Source organism: Xenopus laevis, chromosome 1S (genome assembly GCF_017654675.1).
Source record: "Xenopus laevis strain J_2021 chromosome 1S, Xenopus_laevis_v10.1, whole genome shotgun sequence".
NCBI lineage: Eukaryota > Metazoa > Chordata > Amphibia > Anura > Pipidae > Xenopus > Xenopus laevis.
Window position 1 is genome coordinate 171,056,719 of NC_054372.1, and position 20,327 is coordinate 171,077,045.

General features: G+C 38.4%; 1 protein-coding gene across 2 annotated transcripts in view; it reads left to right on the top strand.

The window, feature by feature from the left end:
• Positions 1-19,986, top strand: part of tnpo1.S (transportin 1 S homeolog) — a 65,768-nt gene extending 45,782 nt beyond the window's left edge. Inside the window, exons 20-24 of one of the 2 annotated variants that reach the window (XM_018238701.2) lie at positions 2,588-2,663; positions 3,331-3,430; positions 3,942-4,016; positions 12,549-12,692; positions 12,869-14,560. In XM_018238701.2, coding sequence (XP_018094190.1) covers positions 2,588-2,663; positions 3,331-3,430; positions 3,942-4,016; positions 12,549-12,656 — 359 coding nt within the window. In that variant the 3' untranslated portion in view covers positions 12,657-12,692; positions 12,869-14,560. 2 annotated transcript variants of the gene reach the window in all.
• Positions 19,987-20,327: the final 341 nt, after the last annotated feature.

Here is a 20,327-nt window from a genome sequence, read left to right on the forward strand (position 1 = left end):
ATTGTCTCAGGATATCGCTCTCTACATCATTCTAAAAGTTAAAGGTGAACAACCCCTTTAATTATGCTTTAATTTATACTGGATGCTGAGACTTGCATATAGGTGTTTTTTTTCCGTGCTTATTAAACAGAAAATGTAAAATCTATGGCTAGAAAGTACTTTGTTCCCCATGCCGTGTGTGTGCAGTGAATGAACCTAAAAGAACACTATGGTGGTTCCTCTAGCTCTGTTTGATTTTAGACTAAGAAAGCTCTGAATCCATGACTTTCGGAGTATGGTCATGGCTAGAGGCCACTGGCAATACTAATAGTTGAGAACATAGCTCTGAACATTTAAGTAGAATTTCTTTGTTCAAACTCAATCTTGATTAACCCATTTAAGATATTTCGTAAATAAGTAAGTAAACCTTAAAAAACTGAATTTAAAACTGGTCAAGCTACTTTTTCCTAAGCACTTGAATTATTTTTTTATTTTCAGTTTCATTACCACTATAATTAATTTTGTAACATTGCCACCTGCTGGTCAGTTCTTGTAAATGTACAGTCAGACACATATACTTCCAGAAGTAAAACCGAGAAGTTTTCTGATGTTACTTTGCTCAGGAAGGAATCAGAATCATCCGATACCTTTTTTTCGTCTCCTACCTGAGCAGAGCAACATCAGAACACAGTATTTCCTTCTGGATGTATGTCCCCCTGTCTCTACAGTTGCAGGAACTGACCAGCAGGTGACGCTGCTATAAAATCGATTCAGCTTTCAAGCTGGAAAACTAAAATTGCCAAAGTGCTTAGAACCCCCCCTGAACAATTTTACATTTTAAAGGTTTACTTATCCTTTTAAGTACAGTAAATGTGGAGTTTTTACAATACCATGTGATATTTGTTAAATGTGCCACTAAAGAATCTAATTTGGTTTGGATGAACTTAAAGGAGAAGTAAAGGCTTTTTTACTTGGAGGTGCCAAAAGTTAGACACCCCTAAGTGATTATATTTACTTACCTTACACCCCGGGTTGGTGCTCCTATCAGCAGAAGCTGCACGATCCATGTTGCTCACTGGAAGAACCCCTGGGCTGGTGCAGTTTTCTGCTGATAGGAGCACAGCCTTTCCTTCTACGTTAAGGGATTTGTCTAAATCCTGAACCAAATCCTAAGTTAAGTGCATGTAACAATCAAGTAAATATCTATAATTAGTGCTTTCATAGCTGCCATTGTATGGTACTCTATTTGAAATGGAATTTTAATTTACATACAGTGGAACCTCAATTTTACATTGTTGTTTTGTGGTCCCACTTATATATAATGCATAATAAATTTCCCTGATTTTCCATTTTCCTGGATTTTACACCATTTTTTCTGGTCCCCTGAAAAATGTAAAATGGTTCTACTGTATTTATATTAATACACATTCCTAAAAAAGTTATTTTGCATAATGGCTTTACAGCTAAATTGATTAAGATGAATGCTGGGCAATGTTATGGCTCCCCAAACGAGAGAGTGCATAAATTTGAAAGAGCACTTTCGAACATTTGTATGCTTCTATATTTCGTTTCAAGGCAGATTTTTTTTTTTGTTCTGCAATAAACTGTTGGGGTGTTAAAATTAGGGTTTATTAAGAAACTTGAGTGACCTTTTTAGGTTGTATGTTTTAGGTGTTCTCACATCCTCCTTTTCTTCGCTCCCCTCCTCTCTTCCCCATAATCTCTCACCTTCTCTTCCCCATAATCTCTTTCGCTCTCTCTTCCCCATAATCTCTCGTGCTCTCTCTCCCCCATAATCTTTCTCATGCTCTCTCCCCCAAAATCTTTCTCGTGCTCTCTCTCCCCCATAATCTTTCTCGTGCTCTCTCTCCCCCATAATCTTTCTCGTGCTCTCTCTCCCCCATAATCTTTCTCGTGCTCTCTCTCCCCCATAATCTTTCTCGTGCTCTCTCCCCCATAATCTCTCTTGCGCTCTCTTCCCCATAATATGGCTCTTCCACCATAATCTCTGTCTCTTCGACCATAATCTCTCTCTCTCTTCGGCATGATCTCTTCCCCATAACCTCTTCTCCATAATCTCTCTCTTCCCCATAATCTTTCACGCTCTTCCCCATAATCTTTCACGCTCTTCCCCATAATCTTTCACGCTCTTCCCCAATAATCTTTCACGCTCTTCCCCATAATCTTTCTCTCTTCCACATAATCTTTCTCTTTTCCATACTCTCTCTCGATCTCTTCTCCATAGTCTCTCTCGCACTCTCTTCCCCATAATCTCCCTTGCTCTCTCTTTCCCATAATCTCTCTCGCGCTCTCTCTTTTTCATAATCTCTCTCGCTCTCTCTTTCCCATAATCTCTCTCGCTCTCTCTTTCCCATAATCTCTCTCGCTCTCTCCCTTCCTTCTGAAAGTATTGCCATCACTTCCCTTTGCAAAAAGGGGGGTGGTCAGAAACAACACAAGTGAAATCTTATGTTTATTATCATACACAAATTCTGTTTTCTGTTTCTGAGTTATTTGTTGTTTTTTCTTTATTTTTTCTCCTTCCCCCTCATTTGCTCATGTCTTGGTTGGCGTTTGGTGGTGTATAACCGTGGTTGCGTTGCCTTAGCAATAACAATTGGTCGTCTTGGTTACGTTTGTCCTCAAGAAGTGGCCCCCATGCTACAGCAGTTTATAAGACCCTGGTGTGTATTATTCAATCTTTTTTTTAATTCATTTTTTTCACACTTTATTTCTATTTCACGTTTTAGATTTCATTTGGTTATACAATCCTAAATCAATGTCAATCATGTGACTAATCTTGTCCTATCAGGTTCTGTCAGTTTCTGCAGTAGCGTTGTCATGTATATTTTAGTTGGTTTATTTTTTTTCCGTTGTGGCTAACGACTAATCGTGCATGGGATAAGATTGTCACATGCTTGCTGTGTTTTAAGAGCTTGTTAGTAAAGCTACATCATGCAATGTGTATCAGACATACAGTGATGCATGTCAATGTCTACTTTCAGCCAATGTATTCTACCATTCACTTCAGTGATAACATTGGCACCACTGTTATGTATGTAATATGTAGTATCAAGCAATACAAGTTAAAAAGCTAGTATCATTTACATTCAAAGGTTATTGTGAGTAAGCAAATAATGTTTTGCAGAATTGAATTCATTTGTAATGTGATTGTATCCTTAATCTTTACCCTAAGATTCTTATAAAATAAATTTTTTCAATTTTATTTTCATCCTTTGCCAAGTGCAACATGATTTAAGAGCATTAGTCTGCCCTGCTGCTTTTTACAGCTTCCTTGATTATTTTGATTAATTCAAAACTAACTAACGGTTTACTTCTGAAATTTACTAGGTGCACCTCACTGAGGAACATTAGAGACAACGAGGAAAAGGACTCTGCTTTTCGTGGAATTTGTACAATGATCAGTGTTAATCCTGGTGGTGTTGTCCAGGTATGATTGTAAGGGAATTACACATGTGATATATATATATCTCACAGAAAGGTCTGCACTCTCAGGACTTACTTGAAAAATAAAAAATGTTTTATTAAAAGACTGGTCCTGAGAGTGCGGACCTTTCTGTGAGTTGAATTTACTTAACTTGGACACTGCACCCAGGCACGTTTGTACACAGTGACGAGAGTGCCGGCTCCCCCATGGATCTCATATATATAGATAGATAGATAGATAGATAGAGAAAGATAGACCGTGCTGCCCCCCATCCCCCTTCTGTGTTTAAAAACTGTATATTAAAATTGGAGGAAAAATATGCATTTATTTTCACCTACTTTTAATTTAAAACTGCTATAATATTATTTGTAGGTACCTGTTACCCTGCCTGTAACTTTGTTAGTTCTATTTCAGATGTCTGAGACATAGATGTTGACTGTGCTTGAGCACATTAGGCCTTTAGGCAAGTATGAGTGTATTCACTGACCTGTTGACTTTTTCTCTCTGTTTTTAGGATTTTATATTTTTCTGTGATGCTGTCGCATCATGGATTAATCCAAAGGAAGATCTAAGAGACATGTTCTGTAAGGTAAGTGTACTGCTTTGACTGGTTTAGGACTAGACCAATAAATCTGGGGCATTTCAGTTTCAAGGAATACAGATTAAAGTGATACTGACACCAGAAAATCCCCGAATCCTTTTGCGAAGGATTTGGCCAAATACCGAACCGAATCCTAATTTGCATGTGCAAATTAGGGGTGGGAAGGGGAAAACATGTTTTACTTCCTTGTTTTGTGACAAAAGGTCACATGATTTCCTTCTCTGCCCTTAATTTGCATATGCAAATTTGGATTTGGTTCGGCCAGTCAGAAGGATTCGGCCGAACCGAATCCTGGATTCGGTGCATCCCTATTTTTAATCTCAAGCATAACATTCTTTGAATGGTATTTATAATTTTGCCATAAACGTATCTGCCTGATGCTTTTACATTACCTTTCTTTCCCTATGAGGGGGGCTGCCATATTTGCGCAGCAGTAGTCTGTTAGAAACATTAGTAACTGACAAGTTGAGAAGGGACAGTCCGGTTTAGGAACAATTGTTAACAATTTCTTACAAAAGCAGAATTATCAGCGAAAAACATCAACATGACCTATAGGTAACTTTTCATGTAGAATAATATTTTTAAAACAACATGTTTTGTGTCTGTTTCACTTTAACCCTTTAAGTGCCACAGAACGTAGAATCTACGTTCTGTGGAAAAGTAACTTGAAATGCCACAGAACGTAGATTCTACGTTCTGCAGCACTTCCGGGTTCTGGAGCGGAGGAGCGGCTGTTAGAGCCGCTCGCTCCGTTCCGCTTCGATCCCCTGCCCCTAGGCAACGAGCAGAGCAGGGGATCGAGTGGCCCCTGGGGCGCGATCGCCCAGGGGCCCAAAAACAGCAGCAGGCACGTGTTCCTTACGTGTCCTGCTGCTGCAGCCTGCACTGCGCCGATCAGCTCCGCCCCCACAGCACAGAGACACGCAGATCGTCGCAGATGTCTTCCTGGGACCCCTCCACATCGTGTGCAACAGTCTTCAGCGACTTTTTCAGGTCAGTGCAACAATTACACACACAAACACACCAACACACACTTATTACAGTAATACACACTTAGATTCACACTTACACACACTTACACATACATTTTTGGGGATTGGGGGGGTCACTTACACTCACTGCACTTACACACACGTGCACACGCACACACGCGCACATAACATGTAATTTACCATTTGTACACACGCACACGCACATACATGGCATTGTGGCTTTTTTTTTTTTTTTTCTTATCGCATCGTCTCTTTATTTTGCTGAAAAAAATGTTTTATTGCCATTACGAATAGCGTATTCGCTAACCGTACTGTGCAATATCTTTTGTATGTTATTTCGGTGATTATATTGCAATTTTGGGTATTTTGGTGCATTTTTAGCCATTTTATTGAATTTTTAGCCATTTTATTGCATTTTCAGCTCTGCATATGTTGTGTTCACTTGTTTCTAGCCGTATAACCTGTTTGGCCCAGCTAAAATATTCAAACTGTGATTCTGACGGCCGATAACACTATTCTGGAAAAAAAACATTGATTTTTGTGGTTTTATTGGATTTTTTTTCATTTCACTCTTTACTGCCTTATTTTGTTTTGCCTTGTAAATTTTATCTACTATATATCCATTTGGGGGTCTCTGTGCGCCACATAGTTTGGTATATCTATGCATATTGGGCATCAAAGTGTTCAGTAGACCTCTGGCGTTCATATTTAGGATGTTTTATGCTGATACGTTACGAAATGTGGGGCATATAATGGGGTAAAATTCAAGCTTTGTGACGATTTTCAGAAATTTGATAAAAACCGTTATGTTCAGCATTGCTTTGCAGTTTGGCAGTTTGTAGTAGAAACACTTATTTACCCATATTGGATTCGTCAGAATGTGTACTTTCTGAAAATATCTGGTTTTCTGGGGTCTCTGTACTGTTAGGGGGGTCTAATGTCGCATAATACACACACCAGGTGCTCATATTGCAGCAGCCAGCGCGTCAGCTGTGAAAATGTATATACACTATTGTCATTTGGTGGTCTCTGTGCGCCACATAGTTTGGTATATCTATGCATATTGAGCATCAAAGTGTTCAGTAGACCCCTGGCGTTCATATTTAGGATGTTTTATGCTGATAGGTTACGAAATGTGGGGCATATAATGGGGTAAAATTCAAGCTTTCTGACGATTTTCAGAAATTTGATAAAAAACCGTTATGTTCAGCATTGCTTTGCAGTTTGGCAGTTTGTAGTAGAAACACTTATTTACCCATATTGGATTCGTCAGAATGTGTACTTTCTGAAAATATATGGTTTTCTGGGGTCTCTGTACTGTTAGGGGGGTCTAATGTCGCATAATACACACACCAGGTGCTTATATTGCAGCAGCCAGCACGTCAGCCGTGAAAATGTATATACACTATTGTCATTTGGGGGTCTCTATGCGCCACATAGTTTGGTATATCTATGCATATTGGGCATCAAAGTGTTCAGTAGACCCCTGGCGTTCATATTTAGGATGTTTTATGCTGATACGTTACGAAACGTGGAGCATATAATGGGGTAAAATTCAAGCTTTGTGACGATTTTCAGAAATTTGATAAAAACCGTTATGTTCAGCATTGCTTTGCAGTTTGGCAGTTTGTAGTAGAAACACTTATTTACCCATATTGGATTCGTCAGAGTGTGTACTTTCTGAAAATATCTGGTTTTCTGGGGTCTCTGTACTGTTAGGGGGGTCTAATGTCGCATAATACACACACCAGGTGCTTATATTGCAGCAGCCAGCGCGTCAGCCGTGAAAATGTATATACACTATTGTCATTTGGGGGTCTCTGTGCGCCACATAGTTTGGAATATCTATGCATATTGGGCATCAAAGTGTTCAGTAGACCCCTGGCGTTCATATTTAGGATGTTTTATGCTGATACGTTACGAAACGTGGAGCATATAATGGAGTAAAATTCAAGCTTTGTGACGATTTTCAGAAATTTGATAAAAACCGTTATGTTCAGCATTGCTTTGCAGTTTGGCAGATTGTAGTAGAAACACTTATTTACCCATATTGGATTCGTCAGAATGTGTACTTTCTGAAAATATCTGGTTTTCTGGGGTCTCTGTACTGTTAGGGGGGTCTAATGTCGCATAATACACACACCAGGTGCTTATATTGCAGCAGCCAGCGTGTCAGCCGTGAAAATGTATATACAGTATTGTCATTTGGGGGTCTCTGTGCGCCACATAGTTTGGTTATATCTATGCATATTGGGCATCAAAGTGTTCAGTAGACCCCTGGCGTTCATATTTAGGATGTTTTATGCTGATAAGTTACGAAATGTGGGGCATATAATGGGGTAAAATTCAAGCTTTGTGACGATTTTCAGAAATTTGATAAAAACCGTTATGTTCAGCATTGCTTTGCAGTTTGGCAGTTTGTAGTAGAAACACTTATTTACCCATATTGGATTCGTCAGAATGTGTACTTTCTGAAAATATATGGTTTTCTGGGGTCTCTGTACTGTTAGGTGGTCTAATGTCGCATAATACACACACCGGGTGGTTATGTTGCAGCAGCCAGCGCGTCAGCCGTGAAAATGTCTATACATATTGTCATTTGGGGGTCTCTGTGCGCCACATAGTTTGGTATATCTATGCACATTGGGCATCAAACTATTTAGTAGACCCCTATGTTTATATTTAGGATGCTTTATGCTGGTAATGATACATGGACAATACGATGCTGGAAAGTTGAAGCTTTGAGGCAATTTTCAGATATTTCACCAAAACCGCCAAATTTGGCAAAGCCTTGCGACTCAGTAGTTTTGAGCAGAAAAGCATGGGTACCCATTTTAGATTCTGTAGAATGTGTACTTTCCAAAAATGTATTGGTTTGGGGGGTAAACATATATTTCTGTGTTTTTACCCCACAAAAATGCAGACAATGTGCTGATTTTTCATTAGCTGAAGTTACCCACAGGACAATTTGTATGTGCTAACTTCATTTTGGGGCCTCTAAATGCCATATACTTTGGTAAACCTATGCACAGTGGTCACCAAACTGTTTGGAGGACCCCCGGCAATCACAATTTGGGTGCTTTTTTGTGATACGTAATGATACATGGGCGATATGATGCTGGAAAGTTGAAGCATTGAGGCAATTTTCAGCTATTTCACCAAAACCGACAACTTTGGGAAAGCCTTGCGACTCAGTAGTTTGGAGCAATAAGGCATGGGTACCCATTTTAGATTCTGTAGAATGTGTACTTTCCAAAAATGTATGGGTTTGGGGGGTAAACATATATTTCTGTGTTTTTACCCCACAAAAATGCAGTTAATGTGTTGATCTTTCATTAGCTGAAGTTACCCACAGGACTATTTGTATGCACTAACTTCATTTTGAGGCCTCTAAATGCCAGATACTTTGGTAAACCTATGAACAATGGCCACCAAACTGTTCGGAGGAACCCTGGCAATCACATTTAGGGTGCTTTTTCTTGGTGCATAACGATACATGGGTGATATGGTGCTGAGAAGTTGAAGCTTTGAGGCAATTTGCAGATATTTCACCAAAACCGACAATTGTGGGAAAGCCTTGCGACTCAGTAGTTTGGAGCAGAAAGGCATGGGTACCCATTTTAGATTCGGTAGAATGTGTACTTTCCAAAACTATATGGGTTTTGGGGGGCAAACATATATTTCTGTGTTTTTACCCCACAAAAATGCAGTCAATGTGTTGATTTTTCATTAGCTGAAGTTACCCACGGGACTGTTTGTATGCGCTAACTTCATTTTGGGGCCTCTAAATGCCAGATACTTTGGTAAACCTATGAACAATGGCCACCAAACTGTTTGGAGGAACCCTGGCAATCATATTTAGGGTGCTTTTTCTTGGTGCGTAACGATACATGGGTGATATGGTACTGAGAAGTTGAAACTTTGAGGCAATTTTCAGATATTTCACCAAAACCGACAATTGTGGGAAAGCCTTGCGACTCAGTAGTTTGGAGCAGAAAGGCATGGGTACCCATTTTAGATTCGGTAGAATGTGTACTTTCCAAAAATATATGGGTTTTGGGGGTAAACATATATTTCTGTGTTTTTACCCCACAAAAATGCAGTCAATGTGTTGATTTTTCATTAGTTGAAGTTACCCACGGGACTGTTTGTATGCGCTAACTTCATTTTGGGGCCTCTAAATGCCAGATACTTTGGTAAACCTAGGAACAATGGCCACCAAACTGTTTGGAGGAACCCTGGCAATCATATTTAGGGTGCTTTATCTTGGTGCATAACGATACATGGGCGATATGGTGCTGAGAAGTTGAAGCTTTGAGGCAATTTTCAGATATTTCACCAAAACCGACAATTGTGGGAAAGCCTTGCGACTCAGTAGTTTGGAGCAGAAAGGCATGGGTACCCATTTTAGATTCGGTAGAATGTGTACTTTCCAAAAATATATGGGTTTTGGGGGTAAACATATATTTCTGTGTTTTTACCCCACAAAAATGCAGTCAATGTGTTGATTTTTCATTAGCTGAAGTTACCCACGGGACTGTTTGTATGCGCTAACTTCATTTTGGGGCCTCTAAATGCCAGATACTTTGGTAAACCTAGGAACAATGGCCACCAAACTGTTTGGAGGAACCCTGGCAATCATATTTAGGGTGCTTTATCTTGGTGCGTAACGATACATGGGCGATATGGTGCTGAGAAGTTGAAGCTTTGAGGCAATTTTCAGATATTTCACCAAAACCGACAATTGTGGGAAAGCCTTGCGACTCAGTAGTTTGGAGCAGAAAGGCATGGGTACCCATTTTAGATTCGGTAGAATGTGTACTTTCCAAAAATATATGGGTTTTGGGGGTAAACATATATTTCTGTGTTTTTACCCCACAAAAATGCAGTCAATGTGTTGATTTTTCATTAGCTGAAGTTACCCACGGGACTGTTTGTATGCGCTAACTTCATTTTGGGGCCTCTAAATGCCAGATACTTTGGTAAACCTATGAACAATGGCCACCAAACTGTTTGGAGGAACCCTGGCAATCATATTTAGGGTGCTTTTTCTTGGTGCATAACGATACATGGGTGATATGGTGCTGAGAAGTTGAAGGTTTGAGGCAATTTTCACATATTTCACCAAAACCGACAATTGTGGGAAAGCCTTGCGACTCAGTAGTTTGGAGCAGAAAGGCATGGGTACCCATTTTAGATTCGGTAGAATGTGTACTTTCCAAAAATATATGGGTTTTGTGGGGTAAACATATATTTCTGTGTTTTTACCCCACAAAAATGCAGTCAATGTGTTGATTTTTCATTAGCTGAAGTTACCCACGGGACTGTTTGTATGCGCTAACTTCATTTTGGGGCCTCTAAATGCCAGATACTTTGGTAAACCTATGAACAATGGCCACCAAAATGTTCAGAGGAACCATGGCAATCATATTTAGGGTGCTTTTTCTTGGTGCATAACGATACATGGGTGATATGGTGCTGAGAAGTTGAAGGTTTGAGGCAATTTTCACATATTTCACCAAAACCGATAATTTTGGGAAAGCCTTGCGACTCAGTAGTTTGGAGCAGAAAGGCATGGGTACCCATTTTAGATTCGGTAGAATGTGTACTTTCCAAAAATATATGGGTTTGGGGGGTAAACATATATTTCTGTGTTTTTACCCCACAAAAAATGCAGTCAATGTGTTGATTTCTCAGTAGCTGAAGTAAAGTCCTGATCAATTTGGATGTGCTAACTTCATATTGGTGTCTCTAAATGCCAGATACTTTGGTAAACCTATGCATAATGGCTATCAAACTGTTCAGTGGACCCCTGGCAATCATATTTCAGGTGCTTTTTCTTGGTACCTAATATAGTTTGGGATATGCAGAGCAGCAAAATAAAACCTTTGAAATGATTTTTCAGAATTTTGAATTTTTTTTTGAAAAACCGCTATGTTCAGACAAGCTTTTATGTTTGGTAGTTGGGAGTAGAGAGACATAGTTACCCATTTTGTAATCGGCAGAATGTGTACTTTTCAAAAACGTATGGTTTTCTGGGGTAAACCTACGGTTTCAGGAGTTTTGGCCTTGGAATCTAAAGCATGCCGTTTTCTGCCTTAGTGCTTTCAAAATTCGGCAATATACTGCCGGGAGTTTTTGAGGTACAGAAGTCCTAAATCTCCCTAAAACTATACATATCTGGTATTGGCACGTTCGAGAGACATAAGGCTTTCCAAATCAGTTGGATTTTCATCCGTAAAATGAAATATTTTTCTGGTATAAATTGATATACGATGAAAAATGGTAATTTTTCATTTTTTTTTGGTATTTAGCACTATAAATTTTTTTGCACAGGTGGAAATACATGAAAACTCAGGCAGATTTAGAAAGCTCAGTTTCTACCGAAAAAAACAATGTATAGTTTTCCTAGGTAAACTATAGGTTTCCCCTCAGAAAATGCCCCTAAAGTGAGAGAGCACAAAATGTTTCAAAAACGGCTGGCATTTCGCGTAACCAAAATGTGAAATTCTGCTGGCACTTAAAGGGTTAAAGACCCAATAGAGTACCTGAAAATTGAGTTGCTGCAACAAAAAAATTGATTGGTTATTTCCTATTAAAAACTTTACTTTAAGGAGAACTAAAACCTAAAAATGAATTGTTAAAAATGCAATTTTCTGCATACTGGACTTATTGCACCAGCCTAAAGTTTCAGTTTGTCAATAGCAGCAATGATCCAGGACTTCAAACTTGTCACAGGGGGTCACCATCTTGGAAAGTGTCTGCCACACTCACATGCTCAGTGGGCTCTGAGCAGCTGTTGAGAAGCTAAGCTTAGGGATCGTCACTAATTATCAATACTGATTATTAAATTCTGACGCTAATTGCACTGGTTTCTGTGCTGTAATGTAGTAATTATCTGTATTAATTACTAATCAGCCTTATATTGTGACATTTCTATTCTATGTGTACTGTATCTTGTGAGTGGGTCCCTAAGTTCAGTAAGTGACAGCAGCATAGAGCATGTGCAGTGAATCCGCAGAAAAGATGATGGGGAGCTACTGGGGCATCTTTGGCGACACAGATCTTTACTGCTAACGGGCTGTGGTTGCCTTGGGCTGGAACAGAAGCCCAAAACATAATGTACAACATTTCTACCTATAGCTTTATCGTTTTAATATAAACTATAGTAGAGCTTCTGAAGCAAACACGCCAGTTGTACCAGTGAAGGGAATAATACATAATAGATTTATTACTTTAAAACATTCATTTTTATTGGTGTTACTGTTCTTTTAGTGTGTAATATCAATACAAAATTATTCAACATGGAAACAAAGGTCTTTGTGTTTTTACTGTCATGTAGTGTCCCACTAGAAACTCTACTCAATTGGTCCTACTAATGCACAGCTTTTTAAAGTTGGGCCAGCAGCTAGACATGATTTGCCTAAGACACACTGGTCTTGTTTATATAAGAACTCTTAATATTTGTTGAATAAATATTAAACAATTTAACTGTAGTTTTGAATTTCTTTTATATTTTCCATTCTAGATCCTTCATGGGTTTAAAAACCAAGTAGGGGATGAAAACTGGAGACGTTTCTCAGACCAGTTTCCGCTTCCTCTTAAAGAACGTCTTGCAGCCTACTATGGAGTTTAACTTAGTTGTGCTCTAGCTGCACTATCACCATTAGGGGTAAGTACATTTAGAATTCTTTTTAATAAAGCTAAAGGTACTTCTCTATAATGCAGTTTTAATCTTTGGTTTTAGAGGTTTAACTATGAGCACACAGACAATATTGAGCTAGCCATTGTGGCAAGGCATTACAGATTACAGAATCAGAAAAATGAATGTCTCTTTTCCTATTTTAGGTCCTTCAGTCTGGGAGACAACGGGGGAGCCTCTGCACCCAGGGAAAATGCTACCCTTTTAAGGGGGGATGGGCAAACCAGTAGGGAACACAGTACAATCCCAAAGCCTACTGGGAGGGGCGGGAGGGAGGTGTTGCCGTCACTGTATTAAGTCGATGTTTGGAAACGTTTAAACGTCTGGAGCTTTTTGTGGGTGGAAATATGTCTCCTTTACAATTCTGCACTGGATGTGAAGAAGCAAACTAAAGATAGAATCGCCAAACAGCACATTCTGATATATGGGGAATTGTACTTCGATGAGTACCATATAAATGAACTTTAGCGGGATAAGTAAGAAAAATTATTTTTGCACACGTTAGAAGAAATATTAAGAATGGGTATTATATCAGTAAATGGCATTTATTTTAAAGCAAAAGGTTGCCTAAGTGTCCGTCCCGCTGATTGGGACTCATTGGTGTTTGCATGTTAATGAAGACATACATAGATGAAGTCAGCGTAATTAGCGCAGCTTGCAGTGCGTGTTTGAGTGCAGCTACTTACAGTCTACAGTTCAGGTGCCTGTTAAGTAAATAAAAATCTACTGCATAAATTGACACCCTACAAATGCCAAATTAGTATTTTATTTTACTTTTTTTTTTTCAAGAAGGGAGAAAATGAATAACTCCTTTTACTTTTGTTTTTTTTTAATTTTTTTTGAAAGAATGAATATTTTCTTTTAAGGATCACTTATTTGTGATGCATTAATTTTTCCAGATCATTTTGCAGCAAAAGCGATTATTTCTAGACCATGGCCTTTTGCTACCTTTCAGTGTCGGGACTTCGATAGCATTGACCTGTAATGTCACTCGAGTCTCCTCATTTGGAAGCATTGTGCAGCTCAAGATCCTAGTGGTTAAAAGTAACTCAATATAGAGGGTAAGTAGCAGGCTTGCATCACATAGTAAACTAGGCAAACATTTACCCATCAAGATTCCCATCCTCCAATCAATTTAATGTAGCCCAGAATTCAAATGTCTTTTAAGTTACCTTTTTTTTAATGTCAAAAATTAAACTAGAGCTAAAGCGCTGCCAAGTATGATTAGACCTGCTTGATGTCAGAAAAGATTTCACACACTGCTCTCAAATATGTGACCAGCCCCTATGGCAGCAGTAGGGCAAAACAAAATGCATTTCTAGCCTTTATCAAGATACAAAGATTGATATTGTATTTTGTGTAACACAATGTGGAAAGCTGGTATATGTGTGCAAAACCTTTGCCTCTGTGCTGTCAGTGTGATGTGCTTTCTGCATGGTTATATAATAGTGATTTTATCAGAAGACTTATGGCATAAGATCAGTTCAACGGATGCATAAATGTTAGATGGCACATACTGAAACTGTAGAAATCAAGATATTTCTTATAAAGTACTGTTTATTCCCTCTTTCAATATAAGTTCCTTTAATTACTTTCAAAGCATGATCATAGAGAACTTTACGTTCATAGATGTGCAGCAGTGTATTGGCAAATGTTGGTGGCCCTTTGTACCCCGAGCAATCTTATTAGGGGGTGCAAGTTAAAAGCTACAAGATGAAAGTTGGGTATGGGATCCTATTTTTTTTTTTTTTTTTTGTTCCTCCATTTAATTTGTTCAGTTTTTCTGTTGCTTTCTCCACTTGTATTCCTGTGAATAAACCCTTGTTAATTTAACCTTTTACTTTTCTTTCCACGTGTATTTTTCTTATGTACTGTGAATGTGAATATTAACTGGTACACTTGAGATGTATCCAAGTGCAAGTCTTTATTCAGATTGCCTCAAAGGTATCCCATGATGATAAAGTGTGAGAATAATGTCTCTCTGCAGGTCAGAGCTGAAGTCATAGCTTTTCCATTTTTCTTAATGTCAAAGATAAAACTGCAAAGAAAGTTAAAAGCCATACCATTATTTTTTATTATTCTGTTTCTCGATTTGCATTTCAAAGACAAGACTTTATACTTGGTTTTGTATGATAAACAAGATCCCTTATTTGCATGGTTTTATTACATTTGTGAATGAGATGTTAGACCAATTGCACTTAAATCATTGAAAGGGTGTGGGGGGGGGATAGAAAAAGATTTAAATAAGAGTATTGCAAAGTTAGATTCCTTTAAAGGGATGCTGTCATGGGAAAAAAAATTTTTTCAAAATGAATCAGTTAATAGTGCTGCTCCAGCAGAATTCTGCACTGTAATCCATTTATCAGAGCAAACAGATTTTTTTATATTCAATTTTGAAATCTGACATGGGGCTAGACATATTGTCAATTTCCCAGCTGCCCCTGGTCATGTGACTTGTGCCTGCACGTTAGGAGAGAAATGCTTTCTGGCAGGCTGCTGTTTTTCCTTCTCTATGTAACTGAATGTGTCCCAGTGGGACATGGGTTATTACTATTGAGTGCTGTTCTTAGATCTACCAGGCAGCTGTTATCTTGTGTTAGGGAGCTGCTATCTGGTTACCTTCCCATTGTTCTTTTGTTTCCCTGCTGGGGGGGGGGAAAGGGAGGGGGTTGATATCACTCCAACTTGCAGTACAGCAGTAAAGAGTGATTGACGTTTATCAGAGCACAAGTCACATGACTTAGGGCAGCTGGGAAATTGACAATATGTCTAGCCCCATGTCAGATTTCAAAATTGAATATAAAAAAATCTGTTTGCTCTTTTGAGAAATGGATTTCAGTGCAGAATATGATCCAAGCTGCAAAATGACACTACCCATATAGAATCCCGAATAATTTTATGAAACAATGGCATCAAATTTCCAGATTAGAGCAGGTGTAACAGAGGCGTAACCTGGCGTATTGGCTTATTAGCATTATTCTATGGAAATATTAAGGTGGCTGGTTTGCCATAACACATTGAATGTTTCTGTGATAAGAGAAAACAAAACCTTTTCCTTGTTAGATGCCAAGTTTTAATGCCAGGTTTGCATTCCATGACTTGGCAAATGTAAGCACGGGGAATGCAGTTGATTTAAGTAATGGTTGTGCTCAGGTATTAAAGATTAGTTGAAATGAATGTTGCATTGGTCTCTCAGATGCCACTACTTTGGAAGTTTTTTTTTATCCTGGAAAGTTTAATTGCTATTTCCTTGTCTTTTTTACTCTGAGAACAAATCCGCTGAAGTGCCCCGTTGAATGAGAAAAGTGTTAACCGGCGATAATAGAAGGTGCTTACTCTTCTGTGGTACTTCAGTAAATATTCCTGCAAAAAATAAATGACCTTTGAATAGTATCAAAACTAATCTTTGATAAAAAAACGGTAAAAACTGTGTGTTGGTGCCCCAACCCTCTAATGTACTTTTATTGCAGCACTCTTAATTAAGCATGACATGTATGTACAGTAATATTAATCCACTCCAATTCTTAAATTAAGTTTTTTATATGCCTGTCTCCTAATGTCATGCAAAGACATGAATAATAAAACCATTTAAAATAGGCAAAATCTGTTTATACAAGCGATTGCCCCAATCACAAATTATTTCATAAGCAAAACCCGTTATGCATGGCTGGCTCTCCCTTAAAACTGCAATGGGGTTCAAGCCATGTCACATTATGTCTAAACAAAGACCAGAGACAGGATTGCCTTTGTGATGCACCATCAGTAATTCTTGCATCATGGGATATATCAAGCATCTTACTATTGTGGTCTAGTCTTGACAGTTGTTGAATGTCAATGGAATGTTTATAGAATTGTGGGTCTTGTCTTGTTACATTCCAGTGTTTTCTGCCTCTTGGCATGCTAAAAGCACGGCTTCTAAAGTCTGTCTCTCACACTGAATAAAGTGCTGTTAGTGTGCTCAACTACAGAAATAGCCGCTGCTATGTGGTGTAGATTTTCTACTTGAATATTTTTTATGTTGTAGGAACCTCAGGAGGTCTGTGTTTACTGTTTTTATATCTACCTTCTCTTTTCCTGTTTGAGCTTCCCTCTTTTTTGGAGGACTTTAATGATAAGAAAAATGCCACTCAACCTAAGTTGTTAACAGAAAGAGTTTGCCATGAGCCCATTTGCCAGTTTTATAGCCATTGATGTCATTTGTATTCCAGAGCTTCCATGCAATAAAGCTCTGCAGTGTCTTGGCGCTGTTTGAAATGTTTAATATCTGCTAAGAGCATTACAACGTAATTCCTTGGAAATGTAGGCAGTGTAGAGGGAAATTTTAAGCCTTAGGTAGGATTAGTATAGAAATGAAATGCACAAGGCTGCTGTATTAACCTGAGAATACAGAAGACCTTTAACAGTGAGGAACCTGCTTCTAAAATTTCCTTTGACCTCTAACTCATAGCCCCAAACAAAACTAATATCGCCAACAAATGCACTCCAGGTCTACTCCATAAACACTTACTGTTGCCCAAGGGGTAGTTAGTTACCCTGCACTTCAGATACAGTATGAGGGACAACTACAACTGATCAGATACAGAACTGTGGGGTTATATAAATGTTTTGTTTTACTGAGCATGCAGCCAATTGGCAGTAGGGACAGTGGGGGAAAAGGTAAGTAAAGTTCCAACACAATTCCACCCAACCGGTGCAGTTTTTGCCTCGAAGGAGCAACTGGCAAAAATGTGATTAAAGGGATTGTTCAGTATAAAAATAAAAACTGGGTAAATAGATGTGTAACATAATAGCCAGAACACTACTTCCTGCTTTGCAGCTCTCTTGGTTCCCACTGGTTGGTTACCAGGCAGTAGCCAATCAGTGACTTGAGGGGGGCCACATGGGTCATAACTGTTACTTTTGAATCTGAGCTGAATGCTGAGGCTCAATTGCAAACTCATTGAACAGTTATGTCCCATGTGGCCCCCCTTCAAGTCACTGACTAACTCAGAGTTAGAGAGCTAAAAAGCAGGAAGGAATGTTGTTATGTTACACATCCAGTCACTCCAGCCTTTATACATTACATTTTTGGCTAACTATATTAGAATTTTTTTTTATTTTGCACAGCCTATCTATTTACCCAGTTTTTATTTTTACACTGTTCCTTTAATTTTTGGCACACCCCAGTGAAATAGAGGTTTGACCTTTAAAGAGAGAGTTCACAGATCCCAGCAATCAAAAGCATGTTCCATGATTCTAAACTACTGGTTTCTTTTTATTGCTTAATGTTTTACAGAGGCCCCATGCTATTAAAGTTTCCATTCTGACGCTGGAACGGCTGATAGGGTTATTGGGACCCCCGATGATTAGATAGTGATTAAAAATCCAAATTATCAAAACAAAAACAAACAAAAAAAAAAAAAAACCCCTCCAAAATAAAACACAAACACTAATTGCAAATTGTCTTGAATGCTATTGCTGTCCATCTTATTCCTTGAGGTGGAATCTGACAAACTTGCTTGGGGGCAAGTTATAGTAAGAGTGATATGAAAAGCAAGTCATAAATCATAAAAAAGAGAGCCATAAAGGTCCTTATCTGCCTCACTGTAGGGATGCCCTGATCTATAACATATTTGTGTACCAATTTGCACTTTAGATATTTGTCAAATTCTTCGTCTGTTTATTTTGTGCGAGTCCTAAGAGGTTTGTGAACTTCAGTTTTCAGATACACAATTAGCCTTGTATTTGGGATCACTTTTCTGCTGAGAGATGATCCGTTATATTTTTTTTTACCATCCCTCCATCTTTCTCTTTCAGAAGATGCCCAGAAAATTCTACCTGCTGATTGGTTGCTATGGGTCACTGCTCCTGGGCAAACTCCGTGCCTATTATTACATTACCCCTATGACATTTTGGGGTTTCAATTTTTATTTTATTTGTAGCAATAGAATGCAACTTTTTTCATGTTGTGCTGGGCTAATTGACATACAGCAGTAACGAGGTAGAGCAGTTTTGCAATCAGAAGCCAAGGGTTTGTGGCCGCTGGCCAGTGACCCCTGTACCCCACCAGTAACCAAATAAAAATGTCAGCTGCATATTAAAAAACATACACAATTTTAAAAAGCTGTAAAAAATAAGTCCAGCTATAACTAACTTAAATCTTTTCTTACAGAAAACCAGACTCTTTTTTAGGAAATGAATGCTTTTATTTCAAGAGCAGAGCTTTGGAAAGATTTCCTAACATGCAGGCTGACATTGCCTCCGATATGGAGCTCATTTATGGCACAATGTAGTGTAATCACTGGAAACGGTTCAGAAAATAATCCATATTTAGACTTTTGCATAAAACTTGCTGCTGCTCTCGGCATATAATGCTTCAGCCTCCATTGCTGCAAATATGCTTTATGGCCACAAGAATCTGTACTTTGACTTCCCCACTGGTTCAAGGCATTAATATGCTAAAGGCACTTCTTGTAAAGCTTGCTATTTGAGTGGACTAATCATAAAGCAGAGAAATAACATTATCTGAAAAGAAAAGTTAAAACTATAACCAAGAAAAATTAGAACATTTAAGCATATGTCAAACATTCACTGTCCAGCGGACATTGCTATTAGCCAGCAGCATCTCTCTGCAGGGTTAAAACTGATTAGTGATTAACCCCTTGCATGGTCTGTGAGGGTTTGTATAGTGCGGGCAGACCGTAATTTGGGGTATTCTTTGCACTTAATTTGGAATAAATAGCCATGGTTCCTATCCAGTATCTAGCACTGTGAATATAAACCGTTAAAGTAGCCATCTGAGATTTACAATCAGCATATGAAGCAATGTGGACATTTACACGTCGAGAACATTTTATAGGCTCCACTTAGCAGAAGTATGTAAAGGCTAACATGGCATTCACATTACTAGATCTTTCTGCTGGCAATTTAGGTTGTGTGCATTTTTTTTTTCTAAGAAAAGCTTTATATCCGATTGTTTCTTTACCTTTTGCAAAAAAAAAGAATTGTTACCCTTAGACCTTCTTGTGCAATTCCTGTTCAGTTGGATGATCTTTCGGAAACCTTTGCTTCTGCTCATTGAACTTCAACTCAAATTAAAATATGGCTTTAGTTTTTGATAAGCTGCTGAATTTTAAAACATTTTTGGGGCCACCAAATATTTTGGATCATGCAGAGAATATATATATTGTACTGTTGTAATTTTGTATTTACATTTGTATGATGTGATACTAGATGTGAATGTTAATCACTGCTTGGCTGTGTTAATAAAAGCTGTTGAAATATATTTTCTGTATTATTTCTTTAGTTATATTCTGTAATAAACTCTTGGTCCAGCGAGGGCCATATCCAAAGTTTACGTTTTCTTTTGTACCCTGTAAGATGATTAAGAACATAGTTTTGGGATATAAACCCTGGTAAAGCAGGCAATAATACAACATATTTTAGATAATGCAAAACTTCCCCTTTCAGCTTATTTACATTTTTATGTACTGTTAGAGAATTCCTCTGCAAGCAATGAGTGTAACCACACACTAGTAATTGTGATATGTTGATTTTGCCAAGGCAAACGATGTCTGCTACTATTGTATTTCCGTTAACCCTTTCAGTGCCAGCTGAATTTGCCCT